Source organism: Pantherophis guttatus, chromosome 10 (assembly GCF_059756535.1).
Source record: "Pantherophis guttatus breed Tessera chromosome 10, ASM5975653v1, whole genome shotgun sequence".
Lineage (NCBI taxonomy): Eukaryota > Metazoa > Chordata > Lepidosauria > Squamata > Colubridae > Pantherophis > Pantherophis guttatus.
This window is the reverse complement of record NC_142072.1, coordinates 17,377,284-17,405,000: the sequence shown is the minus strand read 5'-3', so window position 1 is coordinate 17,405,000 and position 27,717 is coordinate 17,377,284. Positions and strand designations below refer to the sequence as shown.

Genomic DNA, 27,717 nt, shown 5'->3' with positions numbered 1-27,717 from the left:
GGCTGCGCACAGCCCTCCCGAGCTCCGTTTTTGCTGGCAGAGGCACCGCGGACCAGTCCTCTGCTGTTTCCAGGGTGGCCCTGCGGGGGCCAGATCTAACCACCCCCTGGGCTGGATCCGGGCCCCGGGCCTTGAGTTTGACATCCCTGTTGTAGAGTAAGATCTAACACAGGCTTGAATACAGTATATAAAAAATAAAAACTCTCCCAATCCCTAAACTGGAAAGAAACTCACAGCTCACAGAAGCTGTTGGTGGTATAGAAAACACTTTTCCAATAAAATTAAAACTCAAGGACTTTCCAAGGCTGTTTGGATTTGCCACAGTTCTGAACTAGTGGTACCAGTCCATCAAGTTCTGGCTGTTGTAGCATTTGTAATGGAATGTAAGGATCAGTGGGTTGCTCCTGGTTCTGTCCGGTTCTTTAGAACCGGTAGTAAAAGCAGCGAGAGGCTCCGCCCACCCGCCCGGATGTCATATTTGACAATCTGTGCATGCTCCTGTTGCGAACTGGTAGCAAAGGTAAGTAGAACCCACCCCTGGTAAGGATGATCTTGGGGAAAGAGAGGAGGAGATGCTACCCAAGAAACAATTAGACAAGAGGGGCAGGAACTTGCAGCCACTTAACGGAGAAAGAAACTAACGAATCAAGTAGTTAAAAATGGAGGCAAAATTTGGGCCCTTGGACTTGCAAGACTTTGTTCATGTAGCTTTATAATACTGTAGAATTTGTTTTGCCATGTTTCCTGTCTGGTTTATGTGGGAGGGTTGGAGGGCCGAGCACCCCTGCAGCTATGTGATTGCAAATGGAGAACTCAGCAACCATCCCAGACTCCTGACAGTCACAAGATGCCATAGTCATGTGATCATGATTTGCAACCTTCCCCACTGGCTTTCCATGAAACAAGTCAGTGGGGAAGCGGGCAAGAAATTGGAAGTCATGGTCACAACCTGTGCAATTCTTTCTGAAGAAGTGTAACCAGGGACTACCGGAACGACTGTCACTAAGCAATGTGGTCACAAAATGAGACTGGTCTGTTTTCAAATTTCCCCAGGGAACAAGAGGGACAGCCTAGCTGTAATAAAAGCTTCTTCTTTAGAGTCAGTTTAGCATCTTTATCTTCAGCAGTTCTATGTCGGATGTTTAATAAAATAAATATAACTTGCCAATTTTGCCCCTGTGGTTCCAATTCTGTTAAATTCATCCTATATATGTTGCTATGTTATTTCTTTATGCACACAGGCAGAAAAGTTTCATATTTGTTGTTGTTAGCTGACCCAGGTCAATCTGACAGATTTTTGTTTTTGTAGGACAGCAGGAATTAATATTTCCAAGCCCTTGAGTTTGATATGATGAACAGCCTTCAAAGGATTTCTTTAGGCCTTTTTGTACTTTTGGTATACAAATGTCATTTTACTTTTATTTTGGGTTTGATTTCAATAAATAAAATGATATTTGTTTCTACCTTGTGATAATTATAATTATAAAACAAGGAAATTACATTTCACGTTGCTTGCTTTATTAAATCGGCAAATGTTTAGCTGGACAGTAGCACTTTGCCAATCTTCACTAATCTTAAAAAAAAAAGCATTTGGTAAACCTAGTTAATATTTGGATGAGAGATCATCAGGAACTCCAAAAATTTATAACACTAAGAAACTGAAGGCTCAATTTATACAGATTCCTACAATTCAACTGCATTTGTCTTTTCTCAATTTAAAAAAAAAAATCTATTTGCTGATTAACTTTTTCTGTTTCCAACTTGTGGGTTTATCTTTTTTCCATTCTTCCTAAAGAAACTATCCTAATAATATCTAGTTAAACTGTATTTTTATTTATTGCTTTTTTAAAAAAAAAAATAGATTCTGATTTTTGACTGTTGTAAATTGCTCTGGTAAAGATTTTTTTTTTTTTAGAGACAATGTGCTTTTCATGTTTCCAGTATTTTTTTTTCTCTGTTGCTTCCCTGAGTCACATAATGAAAATCTAAACTAATTTTTCTAATAGAATTTGATCTAAATATCCAGTGGTATTCTTAAACATTGTATTTACCTACTGAAAATACCTTTTAATTTTCATTAGTGGAAACTGCTACCACTAATAGATGGTTTTTAAATGTTTATTATCTGTATTTTAATAATAAAGCAGTATTTTTAAAAAGGAAATTTAAAGAAATGCAAACTAAGAAGAAAAAGGGGAAAAAACCTATCATTAATAGAGTTACTTTAAAACAAAAATACAGAAATGACAATTAAGCTATTCTAAAGAAGGTTTGAGGAGAAAAATTGTTCCAGTTTCTGATACAACAAGCATTCTCAGTTCCTCAATTGGACTGATAATTAAAAAAACAAAAACTTTCACAGCTTGCAAAAAAAACCCAACAAAAACCAGTTGCCTGTTGTTTGAATGAAACAAAAATTAGGTACAATAACTTGACCAGAAAGTATTCCATCCATATGTCAGTGACACTTCAACAAACCTCATAGAAACTGCGCTGATTGTATGGATCCATTGTCATAAAACCACAGAATCAACACAGAATTAAGTTGTAGTAGAGTATCTTTTTTGTAGGCATGATGACCTCGGAATTTTCAATTCTGACAAACAAGAAACCATGAATTCAAAAACAGGAAGCTATAAAGATATACCTGAAATGGGACACCATTGGGGTAACGGCTTTGCAGCTCAGAAGGGAAAAAGCCATCCATGATATCTCGCAGGCAACGCTGAAACCACAATCAGAACCAACTCATTAGATTTCCCCCAGAGTGACAAAGCAACCGCAATGGAGAAAAACTCAAATTATTTGCCTGTTGACACCTTATCTATTTCCGTTTATGTAGTCCCCTTTTATCAGGGTTGTGAGATAGAAAATATTGATTGTTCCCCACCATTTAAAAAAAGAAAGAAAGAAAGAAATTAAATGGGTCAACATTTTCTGTGGGAAAATTTATGGACTCCATCTGAATTGAGTAGCAATGGCAGATAGGGAATGGCCTGGGTAAAAAGAACAAACCAAACCATCTTAAAAAATGCAGGCTTGGACATGAGAAGACCAATGAGCGACCCAGTCTGCAACTAGACTTGGTTACTGGCTACCTGGTGAAAACTGAACATCAAGGAATGAGAGCTACCCAGCCCAGCAATGATAGCAACCAATAAAGATGAGGCCAAGAATAAAAAAGAATTAAATAAAAAGGAGGGCTAGACAGAGACCTATTTGGGAGGCATTATTTCATCAACTGTCTAGACTATAATTTGTCTTTTCAAGTTTCTTGACTGGTTATTCTGTGGATTAGGTAAGAATGTACTTTATTATACTAAGAAACCAAAGGCTTAATTTACATGCAATCCAACAATTCAATTACACTTGTCTCTTCTCAATTTTTTTAAAAATTCTACTGCATGCCTATTTTGCTCCCTTCCTTTCCAACATGGTTAATCAAATTTTATCTGAATTTTTTATCTGTACGGCTCTTACTTATGGTTTTAATGTTTTATTTGGTCTCTTAATTTCTTGACTGTAAGATGCCTAGAGTTGCCTTGACGAGATGGGCAGCACAGAAGTCTAATCATAATAAATAAATAAATAAATTGATCCAAAGTCACCCAACTGATTTTGACTAAGAGCCTTGGTGGCGCAGCAGACTAAAGTGCTGTTAAGTAACACCAGCTGCCTGCAATTACTGCAAGTTCAAATATCACCAGGCTCAAAGTTGATTCAGCCTTCCATCCTTTCGAGGTAGGTAAAATGAGGACCCGGTTTGTGGGGGCAATAAGCTGACTTTGTATAAAAAAGAACACCGCTTGGGGGGGGGGGGCAAAGCCCTATTAAGCAGGTATGTACAAAAGTATGAAAGCTATTGCTTAATGCACTGTAAGCCGCCCTGAGTCTCCGGAGAAGGGCGGCATATAAATGGAACCAATAAATAAATAAATAAACTGGTTTCATGCCTAAAGTGCGTGTGTTCAGTTCCAGATTGTTCTGGTCGCACCACGAGGCTAGTTGTTCAACCTCCCATCTGTATGCGGATTCATCATTGTCTCGAATGAGACCGATCACTGTTGTGTCATCTGCGAACTTCAGTAGTTTAACAGACGGATCGTCTGCAGGCGGTGGCGCAAGAGCTGTTGAAGTTTGTGCACCCCTTGCTTGGAGCTGGTCTGGAAAGGAAAAAAACTGCAGCCGAATTAGGCGGGACATGCCCCACCCAGATCCCTCCAAACGGGTCTCCTTTTGGTAGCCTCTCCGCTGAACTACGTTACCCAACAGTGACCACCCACCCAAACGGAGCCCATTCTTTCGAGCGCCTGCTCTTTCTTGCAGCGAATGACCTGGGGATGTGAAAAGCGCTTCCGGCTTGTCTACCTGCATACTGTTACTGGCTCTGCACCCCCCCCACCCCAAGACCAACAGGACGCCACTCCCCGGGGCCACCGGTCACTACCTGGGTGGAGAGCCTGTAACAGAATGCAGGCAGAGGAGAAGCAGGACAGCTTTTCAGAGGGAAGGCTACCGTAGGGAGAGCCGTTTGGAGGGATCTGGGTGGGGCGTGTCTCGCCTAATTCGGCTGCATTTTTTCCCTTTCCAAACCAGCTCCAAGCAAGCGATGCAGGCGGCAGCGGAACAGCTTTTGAAGTTTGCGCACCGCAGCCCATCCCCTTACAATGGTAAGAAAGAGGCATTTGGAGAAATCGGGAGCTTTGCCACAGACCCCGATGTCACCAGAGGCCTTCCCTGGATGGCTAATATGAGGCCAGCCAGGCCTGCCGCCCCCCTACCGAGGATCCAGGTGGGCTGCCATGTGTGTGTATGTGGGAGCTGTTGCCGCCGTCGTTGCCGCTGCCGCCGTCATTGCTGCCACTGTCGTTCCGCCAAGAAAGCCAGGGCCAGTATCAGTAAGAGTTGGAAAGGACTTTGGAGGTCATCTTGCAACCCTTCTCATGCAGGAGGACTACACACCTTTTAATTCTAGACACCTGCAGCCCATTCCTGCCTCCTCAGGTGTTGGAGCATGTGCTTTTCAAGGAGTCACAAAGCCGGCTTAGAGCAGAGTCATTCTGACAGTGTCTTTTAAAATTGCTTGGAAGAGCAATTTTTTCCCTAACAATAATGGTTTGTATACTGTGGAATAAAACATATGCTTGGAAAAAGTACTTGCAAAACTTGGACAAAAGGAAAAAAAAGGTAGGACTGGACTCATTATCAGTAGCTAGTAGTTCATTGTTATCAGTGACTCCCACTGATTCCAAACTCATTTTAAGACTGGGATTGGTGACTACTGAAATTTAAGTATTCAACACTGGTCTCAGAAATCTTTGAGAACCTGCAGAGGTGAAGACATTAGGTGGCCATCAGACATTACCTTAGTGATGAACTCAAAGAAATCAGGCATGACATTGCTTATTTATCAGAACTGTTTGCAAAGTTCAATGAAGTGAATTTGCAGTTGCAAGGAAATGAGGTCAATCTTATTAAGGCCAAATTTGTCATCTCTACGTTTATTTCAGAGTTAACTCTATTCAAGTGCAATATAGGCCGTCGCGAGCTATACCAATTTCCGAGCTTGTCCCAGCTAGAAGAGAAAGGTAGGATATAAAATGATGATCTGCAAGGTTTTTGTGACCATTTGGACACGCTGCATAAAGATATGTCTGAGCGATATCAAGGTTTTCTTTTGATGGAAATTCCAGATTGGGTGATAAATCCATTTTCAGATACTGAGGAAGATGGCGTAGTGGAGGAACAACTAATAGAGCTGCAAAATGACACTGAGCTGAAGCCAAAGTTTAAGAAATCGTACCAAGAGTTTTGGTTACAGAAGGAAATTTCTAATTGCTATCCTGCACTATGGACAGTGGTTAAGAAGCTCCTTGTTGCATTTGCAACATCATATTTGGTGGAACATGGTTTCGGTGTGATCACCCAACTTCTCTCCAAGCAAAGAAATCGACTCCAGATTACTGAATGTGGTGATTTAAGATTCCTGCTAAGTGACCTTAAAACCAGACATTGGGAAACTGGTATCATTTCATCAAGCCCATCCATCACATTAAGAATTTACTGAACAGTGGTTACTAAATTTTACTGAGTTTACTAAGTATAATGTAGGTAATGCGGATCCAGCTAGATGATCACTGAAGGGTCCTCTTTATTCATAGTATTGTAAGAAAGAAAATGTGCTTGTTTGAGAGAAGCAAATGTATCCAGTAGAAATAGTACAAAGGCAGACAAATTCCTTTGAAGTAGAAACATTCTATAAGAGGGGCCCCTCGGTTGTCAGAAATAGAGACATTTGGTGATATACAGTTTGAAGGTTAAAGAGACCAAGGATGACCACATGAAATATCAACAAGAGATAATTTGAATCTATGCTTCGGTGATTTACAAGAAGAATTATGACTGTTTGGCAAAGATAATGTAACAAACTTAGTAATTAGAAAAATATCATTTGATGTAACAAATGTCTGTAATGATAAAACTGCTGAGTTAACAGAATCCTTTGTCTTAGAAGTGTATAAAACCATTGTAACAAAGTTCTCTGTTTGTTCAAAGCTTCATGTACAAAACTGGCTCTGAACCTATTGCGCAATACACTGTCTCTGACTAACCTAGAAATGTTGCGTTGGTCTCATCATTCCACAACAAGTAAGTAGTTACTAAGGTTCTTGATAAATGACTATCAGACTTTGAAAACCTGGTATCACTGGATCGTGTTCCACAATTTTGTTGAATTAACAAAAGATTTTTAAATTGGATTTTGAATAAATGTGCAATTAATTGTTACAGTTTTGAATTTTACTGTTACTATCTTCCTTAGTGGGTCGTGCAAACCGCTATTCCGAACAATGCTATTTATAGGGGTGGGGGACACTGAGGATGAGTTTGTAGCACCAAGGGGGCGGTGGACTGAAAAAGTTTGGGAACCACTGCTTTAGAAGGTCACACCAAGCATGCGGTAAAGGCCCCAGACAGCTTGGTTATTGTGGATGGGGAACTGCAGCAGGCTGAAAACAGGAAGCAGTTTCCCCTCCTGGCAGATGTGCAGTAAGTGACCTTGAAATGCTATGAAGGCAACATACAGAGATTCTTGTGCTTGCCTGAAAAAGAAAGCCAAATGGCATTTTCACTTCCGCCAACTCCCTTTCAGGCTGAGAATCAATAGGACGTGGCTCTTCAAACGTGAAGCTTTCCAGTTGAAGAGGGCAAACCAATGAGAAGTAATAAAAACCTTGTTCTCTACCGTTTTTTTATTTCACAATTTCAGTTCTTTGCGAGAAAAATAAAACCTGCAGCCAGAGTCAACATCCCAATATTGGAACCCTTGTTTTTCAGAAATCTCTGGAAACAGAGAGAGAGAGACTGTGGGAAATAAGCAGTGGTGAAATCTAAGATTTGTTACTACCGGTTCTGTGGGCGTGGCTTGATGGGGGAGAGGGTAATGTGACTGGATGGGTGTGGCCAATTTTTTTTTTCTTTTTTAAAATTTTTTTCTACAACTTCTTCGGCGAAGAGGTTGTAGAAAAAATGCTTTCAAAAGGCTCTGACGATCCCAGCTGAATTGCCTGATCGGCAGAGGCTTTTTTTCTTTTAAAAGCCTCTGCCGATCAGGCAACTCAGCTTGGATCTTCAGAAGCTTTTAAAAAAAAAAAAGCCTCTGCCAATCAGGCAACTCAACTGGGATCATCAGAGCCTTTTGAAAGCATTTTTTTCTACAACCTCTGAAGAGTTTGTAGAAAAAGTGCTTTTAAAAGCCTTTGACGATCTCAGCTGAGCTGTGCAATCATCAGAGGCTTTTTTTTTACTTTTAAAAGCATTTTTTTTGCCAAAGAGGTTGTAGAAAAAATGCTTTTAAAAGTAAAAAAAAAGCCTCTGATGATTGTGCGGCTCAGCTGGGCATGGGGGGTGGGCAGGGATTTTTGCTACCGGTTCTCCGAACCACCTGCCTCCATCGCTACCAGATCGGGAGCATTTCACCCCTGGAAATAAGCCATAGGTGGAAGGGAAAGGTGCTTTCCCCACACATTACGTTTTAAAATCATGATGCATTCAAATCAGGGGTGAAATCTACTTATCTTCCTTACTGGTTCGGAAAATCGTGTGCGTGGAAGTGTGTCTGCACATGCATAGAATGTAAAAAAACATTACTTCCTGGTTAAAACCAAGAAGTAATGACACCCAGGCGGCGATCGCTACCGGATCACCGAACCACAGGGAAAAATCGCTACCGGATCAGGCGGTCCGGTCCGATCTGGGAGCATTTCACCCCTGATTCAAAGAGCCTATGACAACAGCTAGGCTCAAGCTTGCTAACTGTAAAAGAAGATAGATCTGGGTTTCAGAAGGGAAACAGCGAAACATTAAGGGAGGAGAAAAGATCTCTCAGTCCTAGAAATGGCTTGTTGTAGAAAGTTAGCACCCACCCCTTTCCTAGAAGAATGAAACACTTTGAGAAATATTTAAAAAGGCAGAATATATTTCCCCTAAAAGAGAAATAGAAAATCTTAAGGAAGACAGAAACTCAGAGCCACAGTTCCCTGCCCCCCAAAGCAGATACTAAACTGAGGCCAGCTTTTAAGAAATGCAGATTTGGTAATCCATTCAAGACAGGATATTTTGAACAAAGGCAGAAATCGGTAGAATGGTAGAACTAAGGAGAAACTTCCTAACAATGAGAACAATTAACCAGTAGACTGGCTTGCCTCCAGAAGTTGTGGGTGCTCCATCACTAGAAGTGTTTAAGAAGAGACTGGACAGCCATTTGTCTGAAATAGTTTAGGGCAGTGATGGCTAATCTTTTTGCCATCGTGTGCCAAAAGCGGGGGGAGCACGGGGGGAGGGGTCATATGCACGCGTGCCCACATCCATAATTCTATGTGCGGCCCCCACGTGCTCCCCCCACTTTTGGCACGCGATGGCCCGGTGGGCCTGGTAGGCCCATTTTTCACTCTCCCAAGCTCCAGAGCCTTTCTAGGAGCCTGGGGAGGGTGAAAATGGCCTTCCCTACCCTGGAGGCCGGAAACAGTGTGTTTCCTGACTTCTGGTGGGCCCAGAAGGCCCGAAAATCAGCTGGCCGGGGCACGCATATGTGCTGGAGCTGAGCTAGTGTGCCCACTGATATGGCTTCAAGTGCCACCTGTGGCACCCGTGCCATAGGTTTACCATCACGGGTTTAGGGTCTTCTGCTTGAGCAGGGGATTGGACTGGAAGACCTCCAAGGTCCCTGTGCTGTTTTTCTGTTCTGTTAATTTCTGTAATATTTCTGTTACCCAATTCACTTGAGTTGGAATCCTTCTTCTTTCTTTTCTCTAATTGGACTTGCTAATTCAATATTCTTCTCAATAACTTCTCCATATCTTATTATCCCATTTCATTTCATTCATTTCATTTATTTTCATTTCCCCTTCTGTGCTGCTATTTTGAGTCCCCAGTGCTTCCTTTTTGTTTCATGTTTCCCTGCCAAGTTCCACATTTTGTTTTCTCTTTCAAGCATGGTCATCATCATCATCATCACCATCATTAACAGTAATATTACAAAACTCTTGTTTCTGGGAAGCATAAAATTACATACCATGCACTATTTATGTTGGAAACTGCTTATTCCAAGGCTGAACTTCCAGAGATGTATGTCTTGACCCAACATGGAATAAGTGCGGTTCCACATCAGTTTGACAAACTACATGTTGCATCTTTGCAGCTTCTTACCTTATCAGTCTTTTCAAATGTAATGATCAAAATGCCCAATGATCCACTAAAAGATAAGATTCTTGCCATTCTCTGCCACAATATAAGGAAGGGGAGGGGCTTGGCGATGGTTGTGGGAGAATGTTACTGCCACAAAAGGCTTATTTTGTACATGTACTAGTAACTCTCAAATTCCAATAAAAGAGAATATTTCTAGCTCAGGGTTGAAATGAGAGATCCTTGGTGATCTATAAGCTTGGAGGTTTCCTTACCCAAATTTCGCAATAACATCAGGGCTAATGCTATCAGATAATCTCAGATAATCTTATATTAGCTGCTAGTCAACTATTTCGTTTCTTCGAAGCTTGATTCCTACCTGTGTGGAAGGCTCTTCGTATGACCGGAAAGGTCCATTGAACATGACAATCCCATTCTGATAGAAGGTGATCGGAACTGAATCCAAGCGCTTCAACCGAGCTCCACCTGTAGTGTGTTTGATTTGGGACACACCTTCTCCAGCCAGCACATTCAAATCTGTCAGATTCTTGAAAATCAAATCAAAATTGATTGGGGTTTCAGAAATGATGGCTTCACCTGTATGAAAAGAGAAGTGACTGTGGGAAGGCAAGGATAAGGCATCTTCCAGCCCGTGATATTTAGTTCTGAATTTTAGTGCAAGCTTAGTATTTGAACTGCAGCTTTGCTGAAGCAAAACCAACATTCCAATGCAACCTTCCCAAACCCAATTGTGATATCCTCCAGCCCAGGGGTGAAATCCAGCAGGTTCTGACAGATTCTGGAGAACTGGTAGCGGAAATTTTGAGCAGTTCGGAGAACCAGCAAATACACCTCTGGCTGGCCCCAGAGGGAGGGTGGGAATGGAGATTTTGCAATATCCTTCCCCTGCCACACCCACAGAACCAGTAGTAAAAAAATTTGGATTTCACCACTGCTCCAGATGCCCTCCTGATAGGAATTCTGGGAATTGTAGTCTAACTACACTTGGGGGGGGGGCATTAGTTTGGTATATGGTGGCAAACACACGGAATGTTATTATCTACATTTCTATAACAAAGGCATTGCTTTATCTGATAAGTTTCTCATCTTATGCTACAGGTATAGTGATTCCCCACCCCCCCAAGGGAGAGCTACATAGCACAGTCTAAAAACGAAGATATGTTTGTGGCTTTTAAAAATATATTTTAAATTTCTACAGTAATTCTCACTGCAAAGCCTCCTCCAAAGGATCTGCAATATAATTCAAAGTATATAACTAAAATAATCACAGCATTCAATTGAATTATAAACAACAAAGATCAAATATTTAATATTTAGGAATATGGCAGAAGAATCTCCAAACTCATCTGAATAGAAGAATGAGTGGAACAATTCCCTGAGGACTAAAAAGGCCAATTTGTGTTTCCTAGTATATAAAACAAATCAGCTTTGATGGGAGCAGTCAATAAAAGCTTTCTTCCAAGACCCACCTGAAAGTCTTGCTATTTGTTATCACAAATCTAACTATCAGCAGGATTGTCTCAAAGGCGCTTTTCAAAAAGAAACTGGACATTCTTGGAGTTTTTTCCTTGAAGACATTTTGCTATTCATCCAAGAAGCTTCTTCAGTTCTGACTGAATGTCCCACCATTCAGTCAGAAGTGAAGAAGCCTCTTGGATGAGAAGCAAAATGTCTTCAAGGGAAAAAACCCCAAGAATGACCAATTGCCTTTTAAAAACATCTTTGGGACAAACACAACATGGATAATTGAGAATCTCTATAGACATATCAGCAGGATTATATAATGAACACTGATGGGGAGAAGATATCAAAATACATAGCTACAAGGGTGGGATTCAGCCAGTCGGACTGGTTCGGGAAAACCGGATGTTAATTTTTATTTATTTATAATTATTTATTTATAATTAAATTTATATACCGCCCTACTCCCGAAGGACTCAGGGCGGTGAACAGCCAGAAAGTAAAATATACATAATACAAACATTAAAAACCCTTTAAAATACATTAAATACATTGGCCAGATTTAAAACTCACCAATTTTAATCTGGTTCGCCGAACCGGTTGTTCCAAGGGCTGGCTCATCCCGCCCACCCCACCCCGCCCCTCCCAGGAGTTGCCACGCAGCCCGTTTTGGATGCCAGGTAAGTGCAGAGCACACACGGAGGCTCTGGGAGAGCAAAAAATGGGCCTACCAGAAGTACCAGAAGTCCGGAAACGGGCCAATTTCCGGCCTCCAGAGGGCCTCCAGTGCCTGGGGGAGGCCACTTTCGCCCTCCTGGGGGCTTCAGGAAAGCCTCCAGAGCCTGGGGAGGGAGAAAAATGGGCCTACCAGAAGTACTGGAAGTCTGGAAACGGGCCCATTTCTGGCCTCTGGAGAGCATCCGGTGCCCAGAGGAGGCCGTTTTCCCTCTCCTGGAGGCTCGAGTAAAGCTTACGGAGCCTGGGGAGAGCGATAACGTTCCGTGTGTCGTCCCCCCCCCCCGCTGTGGTGCAGGAGGCCAAGTAGGTCATGCCCCCATGACCATGCCCACCCAGCAATCGGGCAGCAAGCCAGTTGCTGAAATTTTTCAATCCCACCCCTGTATACCTACTTTATGAAATTTTGCCAAGAAAAAAAAGACCGTTTCCTCTTTCAAGAAACTGATAATATGCCTTTCATTATTCATAAAATCAATAGAGAAAGGGGAGAAGAAGATGAGATTAAAATAAACGATGAAGTATATTTTCATGCTTCTTTAAAAAAAAGTCATTCCTCCCAGCTAACCTGGTTTCCAAAAAGTCCTTGATGTCAGACTCTCTTCTTCCTCTCGTGACTCCAGTTCTCTCAACGAATCTGGGTCTTCCCCAACCCAGATCAATCCATAGTCATTCAGAAACCGCTTTATGGGAGAGGAAATAGAAAATTCAGAGGACAAGAAAATTGATAGTATGTATTAATTGGTACATTCATCTTTTTATCTGCAATGACAAAATATGTACATTCCAAGATGGAATAGAAAAACTAAGTTTGTTAAAATTTGAAATTTGCTAATTTTCCTGCAAGTCAACTAAGGCCATTTTTAACTAGGGAATTTTATTGGTGATATGTGCTTTGATATGGCCTATAGCAGGGGTCCTCAAACTTTTTAAACAGGGGGCCAATTCACGGTCCCTCAGCCTGTTGGGGGGCCGGACCTGCTGGGTAGGTGTGGCTAGGTGGTCGTGTGACTGGGTGGGCGTGGCTAGGTGGTCGTGTGACTGGGTGGGCGTGGCTAGGTGGTCGTGTGATTGGGTGGGCGTGGCCAATTTAGCAGTCTATTAAACAATACACACAAATTAAACTTTAATTTGTTACGCTCCTGGGGGTGGAAAGCAGATTAGTGAAGGGATGTTGCTGCCTGGGGGGGGGGTATTTGTGTGTGTGTCTCTTCCCCTCCCTCCCTCCCCTCCTCTCTCTGGTGGCTGGGGAGGCCAAATACAGGCCCATTTTTGGCCTCCCGAGGCCTCCACACGTCCCATTTTTGGTCCCCTCGGCCCAAAATAGTTGATATTTAGACTTATCACAAGTCTAACTATCAGCAGGATTGTCCCAAAGATGCTTTTCAAAAAGAAACTGGACATTCTTGGGGTTTTTTCCTTGAAGACATTTTGCTACGCATCTAAGAAGCTTCTTCAGTTCTGACTGCATGTTGTCCATTCAGTTAAAACTGAAGAAGCCTCTTGGATGAGAAGCAAAATATCTTCAAGGAAAAAAATCCAAAATCCTCTCTCTGGTGGCTGGGGAGGCCAAAAACGGGCCCGTAAGCCGTTTGTAAGCCGCCCTGAGTCTCCAGAGAAGGGCGGCATATAAATCGAACCAATAAATAAATAAATAATAAATAAATAAACCCGCTGTAGTTTTCCAGTTCAACATCTGTCAGTTTTCCTTGAATTCATGAAAAAGCTCAGATTCCTAGAGGGAAAAAGAATTTTTTAAAAATAATGTCTTTCCATTATGTAGCTAACCTCCATTTCCCAAACCTGACGTTGCAGCTGAAGGCATAACATTTCCAGTTCCTCAACTCGGGTTGCCCCTGGTGACGCTTTTTCTATAGGGAGGCCAAAAAAAAAAAAAGAATTTGGAATTCCTTTTTTTTTTCTTTGAAATATTAAACTATACCAAACGAAAAATCAATAAATGTTCTGATTCAGAACAGTAAATAAGACGAGTTTACTTTGGGATATATATATATATATATCTTTCATATTATTTTTCCACATTTCATCAGTTTCAGATCTTAGTAGTCTACAAAGTCTTAAAATCCATCTCTCTATTAATGCTATGCATGAAACATGGTCTCTTGTTTCGCATTTCCCATCTTCTTTCCTAACAAAGATGATTAGGTGACTGGAGGCTAAAATATATGAAGAACGGTTGCAGGAACTGGGTATGTCTAGTTTAATGAAAAGAAGGACTAGGGGAGACATGATAGCAGTCTTCCGATATCTGATGGGGCTGCCACAAAGAAGAGGAGTCAAGCTATTCTCCAAAGCACCTGAGGGTAGGACAAGAAGCAATGGGTGGAAACTAAGCAAGGAGAGAAGCAACTTAGAACTCAGGAGGAATTTCCTGACAGTTAGAACAATTAATCAGTGGACAACTTGCCTCCAGAAGTTATGAATGCTCCAATAGTGGAAGTTTTTAAGAAGATGTTGGATAACCATTTGCCTGAAGTGGTGTAGGGTTTCCTGCCTGGGCAGGGAGTTGGACTAGAAGACCTCCAAGGTCCCTTCCAACTCTGTTATTCTATTCTATTCTGTTCTGTTCTATTCTATTCTATTCTATTCTATTCTATTCTATTCTATTCTATTCTATTCTATTCTATTCTATTCTATTCTATTCTATTCTATTCTATTCTATTCTATTCTATTCTATTCTATTCTATTCTATTCTATTCTATTCTTACCAAGACATTGTCACTGCCGGCTGTTGAGGACTAAAAGAAAAGAAAGGGTAATGCGACGTTACCTGTTCTCTTTTGAAAAGTTTTGATCTGCTCCTCAAGTTCTCTGATCTTCTTATTCTGCCAACCCAAAAGCAAAGGCCAAAACAAGTTGCTTTTTGTATTAATGCAAACTCAACTTGATTATTATAGACATAGAGCCAGGCAATTTTCTGAAACTTGGAAAGCACGTTAGTCCCCTATCTATTTTCAACTGTCAGTATTCATGCTTCATTATCTGCATTGGAAAAATTCTCCTACCTGTGACTATTTCTAGTCCCCCCTGACAGTGCAAAAGATTAGGGCCCATACATTAACCCGTAGCACAAAATATTTATTCAAGCCCACGCACAAGAATTTAGTCCACTAATGGCCCACACTAATCTGGTACTCAATAAGGGTCAAAGGAATTCAAGGGGGGCTGGACTTAGAGTATTTGTGGACACATAAGAATTCTAAGCTAATGACACGTTTAACTCCGCCACCTAGTCCTGCCTGCTCTTCTACAGTCAGCTTTAAAACCAGACATGGCGTTCCATGGTCATGTAACTGATTCACAATGCTTTTTACCAGTTTATGGCAAAATCTACCCAAAGAATGGTTTCGCTTAACAACTGGCTCACTTGCTTAACAACTGTCCTGTTCACTTAACAATCTCCATATTTGTTTAACAACCCCACCCCATTCACTTAACACCCACCATGTTTGCTTAACAACTAGTGCCAAATCAAAAATCAAAAATTTACTTCTGCTTATGTGGTGCCTCGACATATAACCATAGCAACATAAAACCAAATTCCTGGTCCCAGTTACAGTCATAAGTCAAGGAACTACCTGTACCTCTTTTCAGGTATATCTATTCAGCTTTTAAGATTGCAATCTTCCCTAAGTGCCGTGTCAAAGAAAACACTTCTGAGTATTAACTCCAAACATACCAATGTAACAGCAACTATAATAATGCCCTTTTAGCATACAGGTTTTTTTATTGTATCTTTTAAATGTCTTTGCACATCTTGTGCCAAATTCTCTACATTTATTATCCTCTGGTCTCATTTAATGTGTTGTTTTGATCTTATTATATTACCTGTTTTATACTATTTGTATTGTTATCATGACTCTCCTTAATTTTGCTGCTTATCCTAATGAGATATCTACTACAAGCTGGCCTAAAAAAATAGCATAAAAAATTAAAAATAACAAAATGGTTAGTAAAATCTTAAGAAAATTTCAACAGTTTCCAGTCTGAACTGTTACGAATAGTTCAAGGGCGACTTCTGCACTGGTTGTTTTGTCACCTTCTCTTGGATGGCTTGTGCTTGGCTCTTGACTTTCTGCTCCAAAGAAGCAATCTTCTGCATCATAGAAGTCATCAACTCCATATCAGTCGGAGCGTTTCCTGAAGACATGAAACATGAGGACAATTGGGAAGTGAGCCTTCATGCTAGCAATCAGTTTAAGGGCACTTTGTATTGTTGAAAAATGGGGCATACTTCCAGAAGATTTGCTATGTTGTCTACATTGGCTCTTTACCTATAGCAGTATCTCCACTTTCGTGAGGAGAAGCTATCTGATTTCAGGGAGAGGGGCTTTATTGGTTTTGTTCTATTTTTTAAAAAAATTATTTATTTGTCAAGCATATATAAGATAACAGGTAAAAGTATAAACATAATTTGAATACATGAAAAGAGTAAGAGTAAAAAGAAATATTAGGACAGGGACGGTAGGCACGCTGGTGCTCTTATGCACGTCCCTTACAGAACTCTTAGGAACGGGGTGAGGTCAACAGTAGACAGTCTAAGGTTAAAGTTTTGGGGGTTTGGGGAAGAAACCACAGAGTCAGGTAGTGCATTCCAGGCATTGACCACTCTGTTACTAAAGTCTTATTTTCTGCAATTGAGTTTAGAGTGGTTTACCTTGAGTTTGTATCTATTATTTGCTTGTGTATTATTGTGGTTGAAGCTGAAGTAGTCATTGACAGGTAGGACATTGTGGCAAATAATTTTATGTACTACACTTAGGTCAGACTGAAGTCGGCTTAGTTCTAAGTTGTCTAAGCCCAAAATTTGAAGTCTGGTGGCATAAAGTATTTTATTGCGGGTAGAGGAATGGAGGACTCTTCTCGTAAAATATCTCTGGACTCTCTCAATTGTATTTATGTCTGATATGCAGTGCAGGTTCCAGACATATGAGCTGTATTCAAGAATTGGTCTAGCAAATGTTTTGTATGCTCTAGTTAGTAGTACAATATTACCAGAGAAGAAGCTACACAAGATTAGGTTAACAACTCTTAATGCCTTTTTGGCAATGTTTTACAGTGGGCTTTGGCACTTAAATCTTTAGAAATGAATAATCCAAGGTCCTTGACAGAGTGAGGGTCATCTACACAAGGTCATGTCCATCTAATTTGTATTTTATATTTTGATTTTTTTTGCCAATGTGCAAGACAGAGCATTTGTTGGTTGAGATTTGAAGCTGCCACTTGTTAGACCAATCTGACACATAGTCAAGGTCTTTTTGAAGGGTAGTTGCATTGTCGGTGGTGTTGAATAGTTTAACATCATCAGCGAAGAGAACACAGTTGCTTTTAATATGATTGCAAAGGTCATATTGAGGTTTTTAGGAATCCAAATTCTAGTCCAATTCTATAAGGAACCACAAAGTATTCTTAGCACAGGAACATGGGTCTAATTAAGTCTGAGTCAGCTTTTTAAACTGTATAGTGAATTATGATTAAACTTACTCTTACTCATTCCAAAGTGAGACTGTGCGGCTAATATACATGCTTAGCATTACCCAGTGCAGTTACATAATTCTATGTCCAATTCTTTGACTCATACCAAGAATGGTTGATTGTGCTGTAGCTCCATTTGAGCAAGAAGGCAAATTAATTTGTACTGGAATTTGAGCTCCTGGCCCTAGAATTTCATCCATCATAGCAGCTTCATCTTCTGTGAATCAAAGGAATTACACTATTATCAAGAGCAAACCTATGATATTCTCTTTATTCTGCTTGTTTACAGAAAAAGAGAGAGAGCAAGCCCCACACTCTTCTAGCACTGATGATGTTATCTAGTTGGGTAATGAAACATCTGCAAGAAAACAACCAAGCTCAGAAAGCACCAAGGACTCCATTGTTTAGAAAGAAATATCCATGGCCACATGATATCAAATCAATTGTATCATTTTCCCATATAGACTGATATAACAAAGGGAAAGCTGATTCAAAGCAGATTTTTCCCCAAGGTCACTGTGTAACACACTAAAACAGCATTAATTTCAACTACGATCATTTACTAATTGTCATATATATGGCAGTAAAAGACAATCGGATCAAATCAATTGGTCAGATCAAGCAGACCTTTCTTAGTTCCATATTTCCTATATATGCCCCAAAGGTTATTTTCATACCATTTTGTACTTTAATTGTTTGCTGGTAGATTTTTAAAACCTTTATGGAAATATATAACATTAACCAGTGGTGAAATCCAATTTCTTTTTACTACTAGTTCTGTGGGCCTGGCTTGGTGGGCATGGTGTGGCTTGGCGTTTGTGGCTTGGTGGGCGTGGCAGGGGAAGGATACTGCAAAATCTCCATTCCCAGCCCACTCTGGGGCTAGCCAGAGGTGGTATTTGCTGGTTCTCTGAAATTTCAAATTTCAAATGCTCAAAATTTTCACTACGGATTCTCCAGAACCTGCTGGATTTCACCCCTAACATTAACGATATGGTATTTAAACACAAGCATTTTTTTTGAATACCTGGGATGTGAAAATATTCCTATGGATCATTAAACTATAAGAAAAAGCTTACAATGTTTACAACCAGTATTTAAAATAAAAGGTATGAAGCTTTGTCAATTTACCATTCTGGATATTTATCGGGAGTGGTCCTGCCTTTTTCCTAAAATCCAGAAACAAATGGGAGAAACAATTAAAAAAAATAAAGAGGAAAATTCATTCAAATTATCATGTCAATATAATCACATTTGCAGGGTTGCTATACAAATTATTCTTTGGAATGTTTTAGTTCTTCTTTTTAAGGAAATTAGACTATATGCATAACTCAAACAAGATTTACAGGATTTCCTGTATGAATACGTAACATCAAAATAGGAAAAAATACAAATATATACAAGTTCATGACTAATAGTTTCAAACTGTAGTAAAACTGAATAAAACTAAGTGTATTAGAAACATTTAAATTCTCCTATGTAATGCTCTCACTACTGGAAGAAGAAGCTTAAGGGTCATTTTAGTCATTGAAAAGAGGGAGAACTGTCCATCTATTGTAATATTCAGAAGCCAAAATATGGGATGTTTTTCTACCACAGATTTAGATGATTTCCTCCAATAAGCCCTCACTTACTCTGTTGGCTGCAACTGAAGTGGCATTCTACGAATCTTGCTGAGAGAAGAGAAGGGAGATGACATGTTTTCCCCCTTGAACAAAGTTTTAATTCCTAGGTGGAGAAAAGAAGTAAAAAATGCTTTACTTTGGAAACCATCTTGTAAAATTATACTCCGTTTGCTCAAAACAGCAAAAATATCCTCAGGTGAACTATATCATGATTACAACACATGAATACACACTGGAATGCAAAAGAGTTAGCAGTAGTGCCAGATAATCCTGAAGTATTATCGTCTCTGCAGGAGATAAACATGAGCAATATTCTTTTTGTAGCAGTAACTGCCCCACTGAGTGGTAAATTTGACTCTAGCTTTGGCCAATTTGACAGTCCTACATATGTGAAATGACAGCTCCCATCATCCCATTTATCACTTATAAGTTTTATGTACACAGAGAGTTTATTTATTTATTTATTTATTATATTTCTATACCGCCTTTCTCCCGTAGGACTCAAGTCGGTGTATAGTCAAGAAAAATATAGATACAAACATCATAAAATTGCTAATTAAAATTATTATTATAACATAATATGTTTATGCACCGAAGACAAATTCCTTGAGTGTCCAATCACACTTGGCCAATAAAGCATTCTAGTTGTTCAAAGTTCAAACCTTTATTGTCAATGAACAACATGTGTACAATGAAATTGAATGAGCCTTCCTTGGTGCAGCCCACCCAAAAACACAGAATACATCTCAATAATTAAACTTTATCTCTTAGATTATTATTGGCTATGGATAGAATAGAATTTATTGGCCAAGTGTGATTGGACACACAAGGAATTTGTGTGGGACAACTTGCCTCCAGAAGTTGTGAATGCTCCAACAATGGAAGTTTTTAAGGAGATGTTGGATAACCAGTGGTGTAGGGTTTCCTGCCTAAGCAGGGGGTTGGACTAGAAAGACCTCCAAGGTCCCTTCCAACTCTGTTATTCTATTATTCTATTCTATTCTATTCTATTCTATTCTATTCTATTCTATTCTATTCTATTCTATTCTATTCTATTCTATTCTACCCCTACCCCTATTCTACTCTACCCTACCCCTACCCCTACCCCTACCCCTACCCCTACCCCTATTCTATTCTATTCTTACCAAGACATTGTCACTGCCTAATTTATTCTAAACTCCTTATCCTGAGATGAAGGTCCCTCTTAAGACCAGGGGAACTCCTTGGCTGGGTTCAGACAACCTCTTAGGCTAGGTGGGAAAGCCATGGGGGAATTTAAGCTTCAGCGCATACTTCCAGGGTCTGAGCCAGCCATGGTCTGAGCCTTGTGAAATCAAGTCTATGTTTATGGCAGAGGTCTTCAAAACTTGGCCGCTTTAAGACTTGGGAGTTGCAGTCCACAAGTCTTAAAGCGGCCAAGTTTTGAAGACCTCTCTTTTATGGGAACAGACTACATTGAGCAAACCAGGCAACTGGTGGTGTTTGCTAAGGAGTCAGCTGCCGAGGCTCAGAGGAGACCTTTTCTGCCATGGAATATCGTTGGAATATCGCCATCTCCCCCACCCCCACCCCCCAATAAAATTTGTCCCCGTCCCTGTTGCCCTTTCACACGGTCTTCAAAACTTGGAAGCCACCTCGCTGGGATGAGATGGAGAGCCAACGTGCCCCACTAGTTTAGGGAGGCGCCGGGGATTTTTCTGAAGGTCTTTTCGTCGCAATGAGGCAGCCTTGTCAAGGGCAGGTGGGGAAACGAGGGGCGGGGGGGCGTCGGGGGGGGCTCCCACTCCTAGGCTGGACTCACCATCCCCTCCGGAGGCTTCAGAGAGGCGCCGCCATCTTGTTTACCGGCCGTTGCCTAGGCTACCGCCCCAGCTTCAGCTCCCGGGACTACACTTCCCAACATTCCAAGCGCGGCCAGCCTCCCTACCTTGTTCAAGCTGGACTTCTCAAAAGTTGCTTTTCAAAAGGCAACTCAGTGGTGAAATCCAATTTTTTTTTTTACTACCGGTTCTGTGGGCGTGGCTTGGTGGGCGTGGCAGGGGAAGGATACTGCAAAATCTCCATTCCCACCCCACTCCAGGGGAAGGATACTGCAAAATCCCCATTCCTTCCCCATTCCTGGGGGAAGGATATTGCAAAATCCCCATTCCCACCCCACTCCAGGGGAAGGCTACTGCAAAATCCCCATTCCCTCCCCACTCCTGAGGGAAGGATATTGCAAAATTTTCATTCCCACCCCACTCTGGGACCAGCCAGTGGCGATATTTGCCTGTTCTCCGAACTACTCAAAATTTCCGCTACCAGTTCTCCAGAAACTGTTAGAACCTGCTGGATTTCAACTCTGATCCGTCAGTTTGTTTTCTTGGCTGTCCATAGACTCCAATTCCTATAAGTCTCAGCTCACCCCATACAATGTCAAATATCTAGAAAACCCAAACTGCCTATCCGGGATGAGAATGCCAAAAGCCAAACATTGTGTTTGCATTCATCCCATGTATCATGGCATAAACATAACGTTGGATTTAAATAAATCTGGGCATTGTGGTTTGTAAAAATCCTTTTTTTCTTCCTTAGACTGACATTGGGCAAGCCTTCGTGTTGTTTTCTCTGCAATGCTGTAAACAAGGGGCTTTCTTTCTTTAAGGAAGATTTTGGCTATTGCTCCTGATGCACTGACTTTCGAATAGCACAAAGATAGATGAAAGTGGAATTCACTTTATTAGGGCAATTTTCTTTTTTTTGGTATGCAATTTTTGTGCAGTCAAAAAAGGACAAGAGAGGAAGATGAAAGCGAGAAGATTCTGCTAAATCAAACAAGCCGCATCTAGCCTAGGATTGCCACACGGATCGATCAAGTGTCTTGGGGAAACCCCCAAGCAAGTTAGACAAATGCAGCCTTCCTGTTGACATTTTTCAGTTCCATGGTATTAAAAGGCCCTGAAAGTTAGTTTAAGTTTATTATATTTATATACCGCCCTTCTCCCGAAGGACTCAGGGCGGTGAAAGTAACAGAGAATCTCTAACCATTTTTCAGATTTATTGGTCCCTCCCAATTTACAGTCAACATCAGTAAGTAAAGGTAAAGGTTCCCCTCACACATATGTGCTAGTCGTTCCCAACTCTATGGGGCGATTTCAAAGCCGAAGAGCCAGCGCTGTCCAAGGACATCTCCTTGGTCATGTGGCCGGCGTCACTAAACACCAAAGGCACACGGAGCGCTGTTACCTTTCCACCAAAGGTGGTCCCTATTTTTCTACTTGCTTTTTTTACGTGCTTTCGAACTGCTAGGTTGGCAGAAGCTGGGACAAGTCACGGGAGCTCACCCCATTACGTGGCACTAGGGTTTCGAACCGCTGAACTGCCAACCTTGCGATCGACAAGCTCAGCGTCTTAGCCATTGAGCCACCGCATCCCTTCAATATCAGTAGAGTGGTGCATGATTTGAAAATCGTTCAGATTATTTCCTCTGCTATCTGCAGAAGCCTTAATCCAGCACGTGTTTAAAGTATCTGCAGCTATTAATAAATCTATTCATCTGTGTCTTTTTTTCTGAGGAAGCTTGAAAAAAATTAGCTGCTTTAAAGAGGTGCTGCTTCACACCCCTTGCATTCTGAAGACAATCTTCTGATCATTTTTGAAGAATGCATAGTCCTACTTGCTGATCAGATGATCTGCCACTTTGGCTGTCTAAGCATTAGCGCATGCACACTGAATTAAAAAAAGCAAAACGCCTAGAAGCCAGCAGATTCATTTTTTGCAAACAAATAAGAGATTTCCATAAATCCTGCCTCCCATCCAAATTATTTTACTCTGTGTTCACGGAGGTGATTAATTTAATTAACCTGACAATATATATCCCCCTAAAAAATCATAACATGCTGAGGAACGAGCAAAAATTCACTAGCAACTTCACTGTATTTAAAACGTAATAATTCAGTATTTAAATTTATTTAAAACATAATAACCTAAGCATAAATGCATATATTCAGTGTTTCCAATCAGATGTATCTTCAAATATAATTTTCAATAGATGTATCATGATTGACATCCTGCTTCAAATATTATTAGTTCCATCAGGAAGGCAGAAAACGTTATGAGCCATATATTGGTAGAATGTACGACTTCCTGCCAAATGTGCTGCATAGACAATAGGGAGAAATTAATTTTGGTTTGCCTTTTTGAGATGAATGTACTCAGTTTCCCTTTCTCAAATCTATATGCAGGTTAGCAAGCTAATTTGATATATATATAACTCACATTTTCTCTATATAATAATCAAGCAGCTATTGCCGCTGCTAAAGGCAATCACATTCAAGTGTTCCATCTTACAAACCTTATGTGACCTCATAGCATTCAGGATCCTCCCAAAATACAGTACTTTGCAACTTAAAACCAAGAAAAAGACAGTGTCCTTTCACCTGCAAAAGTTAACTGCTAAACTGTTAAATTTTACAGATTCTGCCACACTTGAGGTCAACAGGCCAGTCAAAGGATGAAGACAGACTACAGACAGTCCTCAACTTATGACGACAATTGGGATCAGAATTTCTGTTGCTAAGCAAGGGGATGTTAAATGAATTGCACCTGATTTTAGGGCTTTTTATTGCCATGGTTTTTAAGTGCAATCACTGCAGTTGGACAAAACAATTAATCAGTGGAACCTCTTGCCTCCAGAAGTTGTGGGTACTCCATCATTGGAGGTTCTTAAGAAGACATTGACAGCCACTTGTCTGAAGTCAAGTCAAGTCAAGTTTGAAGTCAAGGAGCTGCTGATACAGTTCTACAGAGGAATTATTGAGTCTGTCATCTGCACCTCTATAACTGTCTGGTTTGGTTCTGAAACCCAACAAGACAAACACAGACTTCAGAGGATAATTAGAAGTGCAGAAAAAACAATTACTACCAACCTGCCTTCCATTGAGGACCTGTATAATGCACGAGTCAAAAAGAGGACTGTGAAAATATCTACAGACCCCTCGCATCCTGGACATAAACTGTTTCAACTCCTACCGTCAAAACGATGCTATAGAGCACTGCACATCAGGACAACTAGACACAAGAACAGTTTTTTCCCAAATGTCATCACTCTGCTAAACAAATAATTCCCCCAACACTGTCTGCATTACTATTACTTTTATTTATTTATTTATTTTTATTAATTTAATTTGTATACCGCCCTTCTCCCAGAAGGGACTCAGGGCGGTGAACAGCCAAAATTAAAAAACATACAAATGCAAAAGTTAAGATAATTAAAAGAATTAAATCATTGGCTACCCAAATTTAAAACCCCAAATCCATAAAATTTAAAATCCCAATTAAAAAACCATTTAGGCTAGGCCGGCTTGATGAAATAAAAACGTCTTCAGGGCTTTACGTCTTCTCATTGTTCCTACCACCCATCTCCTCCCACTTATGACTGCATGACTATAACTTTGTTGATTGTTTCCTAGTATGATTTGATTGCTTATTTGTACCCTATGACTATCATTAAGTGTTACCTTATGATTCTTGACGAATGTATCTTGTCTCTTTATGTACACTGAGAGCATAGGCACCAAGACAAATTCTTGGTGTGTCCAATCACACTTGGCCAATAAAAAATTCTATTCTATTCTAAATGGTACAAGGCCTTCTGCTTGAGCAGGGGATTTGACTAGAAGACTTCCAAGGTTCTTCCCAACTCTTATTATTCTGTTAAGTGAATCATGTTGTTCTTAAGAAAATCCAGCTCCCTTCTTTCATTTTGCTTGTCGGAAGCCAGTTAGGAAGGTCACAGATGGAGATCACATGACCCCAGGATTCTGAAACTATCATAAAGAGCCATGGTGGCACAGTGGTTAGAATGCAATACTGCAGGTCTAACTCACTGCTCAGCAATTCGATCCTGACTGACTCAAGGTTGACTCAAGGACTCCATCCTTCCAAAGCCGGTAAAATGAGGACCCAGATTCTTGAGGGCAATATGCTGACTCTGTAAACAACTTAGAAAGGGCTGTGAAACACTATGAAGTGGTATGTAAGTCTAAGTGCTATTGCCCTTCCTTCCTTCCTTCCTTCCTTCCTTCCTTCCTTCCTTCCTTCTTCCTTCCTTCCTTCCTTCCTTCCTTCTTTCTTCCTTCCTTCCTTCCTTCCTTCCTTCCTTCCTTCCTTCCTTCCTTCCTTCCTTCCTTCCTTCCTTCCTTCCTTCTTTCCTAGCTGTGGTGGTGCAATGCTTAGAATGCAGTATTGCAGGCTCATTTTGCTGACTGCCAGCAGTTCAATTCTCACTGGCTCCAGCTTGTCTCAGCTTTCCATCCTTCCGAGGTCGGTAAAATGAGGAGCCAGATTCTTAGGGGCAATATGCTGACTCTGTAAACTGCTTAGAGCGGGCTGTAAAGCACTATGAAGCAGTATATAAGTCTAAGTGCTTTTGCTATAAATACAAGCGCCCAAATTTTGAACACATGACAATGAAGATGCTGCAATGATAGTAAATCCGAGGACTCAAGACACTTTTTTTTAATGTTGTTATAACTTTGAATGGTCATTAAACAAAGGGCGGTAAGTTGGGGACTACCTGTCTATAGCATATGTGCATCTCTATTCCCCAGACAGAGAATAAAATGGGCATCCCTGCTGTCATCCAATAATTTCTACTACTTCAGGTAGCTGCCTCAATCTGCCTAATGATAAGACCAGCCCTGTTAAACTGTTAATTCTGTCAATGATGGCAGAGGACCTAAAAGAATAACAGCTAAGGTTGTCCCAAAGGAGCTTTTTTTCAAGAGGCAACTGGACTTTCTGGTTTTTCTTTGAAGACATTTCACTTCTCATCCAAGAAGCTTCTTCAGCTTCCAACTGGATGGTGGGGAATGGAAGGATTTATAAGGACATATCCATAGACTTACAGACGAGAAGCAAAACATCTTCAAAGAAAAACAAGAAAGTCCAGTTGCCTCTAGAAAAAAGCACTTTTGGGACAAACATGACCCAGATGACTGAGAATCTCCGTAGACGTAAGAGCTGAATCAAATAACATTCAATTTGACTTTTAGAGAGAGAAAAAAAACAGCCAAATCAGTTCTCAGAAGAGAAAATTATCATCAAGGTCGATTTCACTGATGTGGCAATATCAAGAGGTAATCAAACTGAGGAAAAATCACCAGAGGAAGAAACAAAATACTAAGATTTACAAACTGAGATAGAAAAATTATGGCGGGGGGGAACCAGTTGTCACATTGATTGAAATGGGAGCTTTTGGCGCAATGACACAAGTTGCCAAACATTAGGAATTTTAAACTTACTGGTCTTGGCCCCATTGCATTCCCACTCACGCCAGTAATACTATTACTAAATATGCCGATGATACACAGTGGTGGGTTGTCCCCGGTTCGCACCGGTTCTATAGAACCGGTAGTAAAACTGGTGGGAGGCTCCGCCCACCAACCCCGTCATTGAAACGCTTCTGCACATGTGCAGAAGCTTCTGCGCTTGCATAGAAGAGCGGCCCCGCTGCGAACCGGTAGTAAAGGTAAGTAGAACCCACCTCTGATGATACAACAGTGGTGGGACTCATCTGGGGGCGGGAGGGATGAGTCTGCCTATCAAAATGAGGTGGACTGGTTGCTTTCCTGGTGTGGAGCAATAACTTTGGACCTTAACACCAATAAGACCAAAGAGCTTACAGTGGACTATAGAAGGAATAGATCAGACATCCAGCCCTTGCTTATCAATGGAGACTGAGTGGAGCAAGTGGCCAGTTTTAAGTTTCTGGGTGTTATCATAAAAGAGGACCTGACCTGGGGCGCTCACATTGCAGCACTGGTCAAAAGGGCCCAGCAGAGATTAAACTACTTGAGACTTCTCAGGAAACAACAACTGGATGAGAAACCGCTGGTGACCTTCAACTGCTGCACCATAGAGAATATTTTAACCTACTGCACCTGTGCATGGTTTCCCAACTGCACAGTGGCAGATAGGACAGCGCTCCAGAGGGTCAACGTCATTGCCCAGAGGATCATTGGTTGCCTCTCCCCTCTTTGGAAGAGCTTTATAGCTCCCACAGCCTCAAGAAAGTTCAAAACATTCTTAAAGATCCATCTCATCCTGGGCACCCCTTTTTTTTTAACTATTACCATCTGGCAGACGGTACAGGATAATAAAAACAAGGACAAATAGGCTGAAAAACAGCTTCTATCCCAGGGCAATAACCATATTGAATTCTACTGCATATTGCAATATTAATGCAGCATCAGGGGTTTTCAATTCAATTGTGTAGAATGTGAAGGACGTGTGTTTCCATTTTATTTTTTTTTATAGTTTTCGTATGTACGATGTACACTGAAGATGGCATTTAATTTCGTTGTACGAAGTGCAATGACAATAAAGTAAACCTATCGCTTGATTTTGCAAAACATGACTAGAGCCGAAATCGTTGTAATTGTCACCCGGTTCATTACACCGTCAAATTCATTTAGAAGAAGGGAGGAAGAGGAGAAGGAGAAGGGCTCTGTTTTAATGATCAACAGTTGTCGTGCCTGCAGATCCCTCCTTTCAGACAGTGAGATTTACAAAATGTCCATCTGGCCTCTGATTGACCAAAGGTTTGCTGTCCCTTGAATGCACTTCCATAAGGCCACCTGTTGTAGCTCTGTTCTTCTAGGCCAGCAGAGCTCTGGATGTGTTAAAGGACCAATCATCGTAATCCCCACCCATCATC

At 40.9% G+C, this 27,717-nt stretch overlaps 1 protein-coding gene across 5 annotated transcripts in view; it reads right to left on the bottom strand.

The window, feature by feature from the left end:
* Positions 1-20,920, bottom strand: part of UBXN11 (UBX domain protein 11) — a 29,358-nt gene extending 8,438 nt beyond the window's left edge. For 3 of the 5 annotated variants that reach the window (XM_087876288.1, XM_087876291.1, XM_034413536.3), the window contains exons 1-10: positions 20,821-20,920; positions 19,029-19,122; positions 18,526-18,563; positions 17,501-17,611; positions 15,959-16,059; positions 14,690-14,744; positions 13,687-13,769; positions 12,467-12,581; positions 10,061-10,278; positions 2,648-2,725 (exon numbers count right to left, since the gene is read on the bottom strand). In XM_087876288.1, the coding sequence (XP_087732414.1) occupies positions 2,648-2,725; positions 10,061-10,278; positions 12,467-12,581; positions 13,687-13,769; positions 14,690-14,744; positions 15,959-16,059; positions 17,501-17,611; positions 18,526-18,563; positions 19,029-19,093 (864 nt within the window). In that variant the 5' untranslated portion in view covers positions 19,094-19,122; positions 20,821-20,920. The remainder of the gene's footprint in view (positions 1-2,647; positions 2,726-10,060; positions 10,279-12,466; positions 12,582-13,686; positions 13,770-14,689; positions 14,745-15,958; positions 16,060-17,500; positions 17,612-18,525; positions 18,564-19,028; positions 19,123-20,820) is intronic. The other 2 variants (XM_087876289.1, XM_087876290.1) reach the window with 2 other exon arrangements.
* Positions 20,921-27,717: the final 6,797 nt, after the last annotated feature.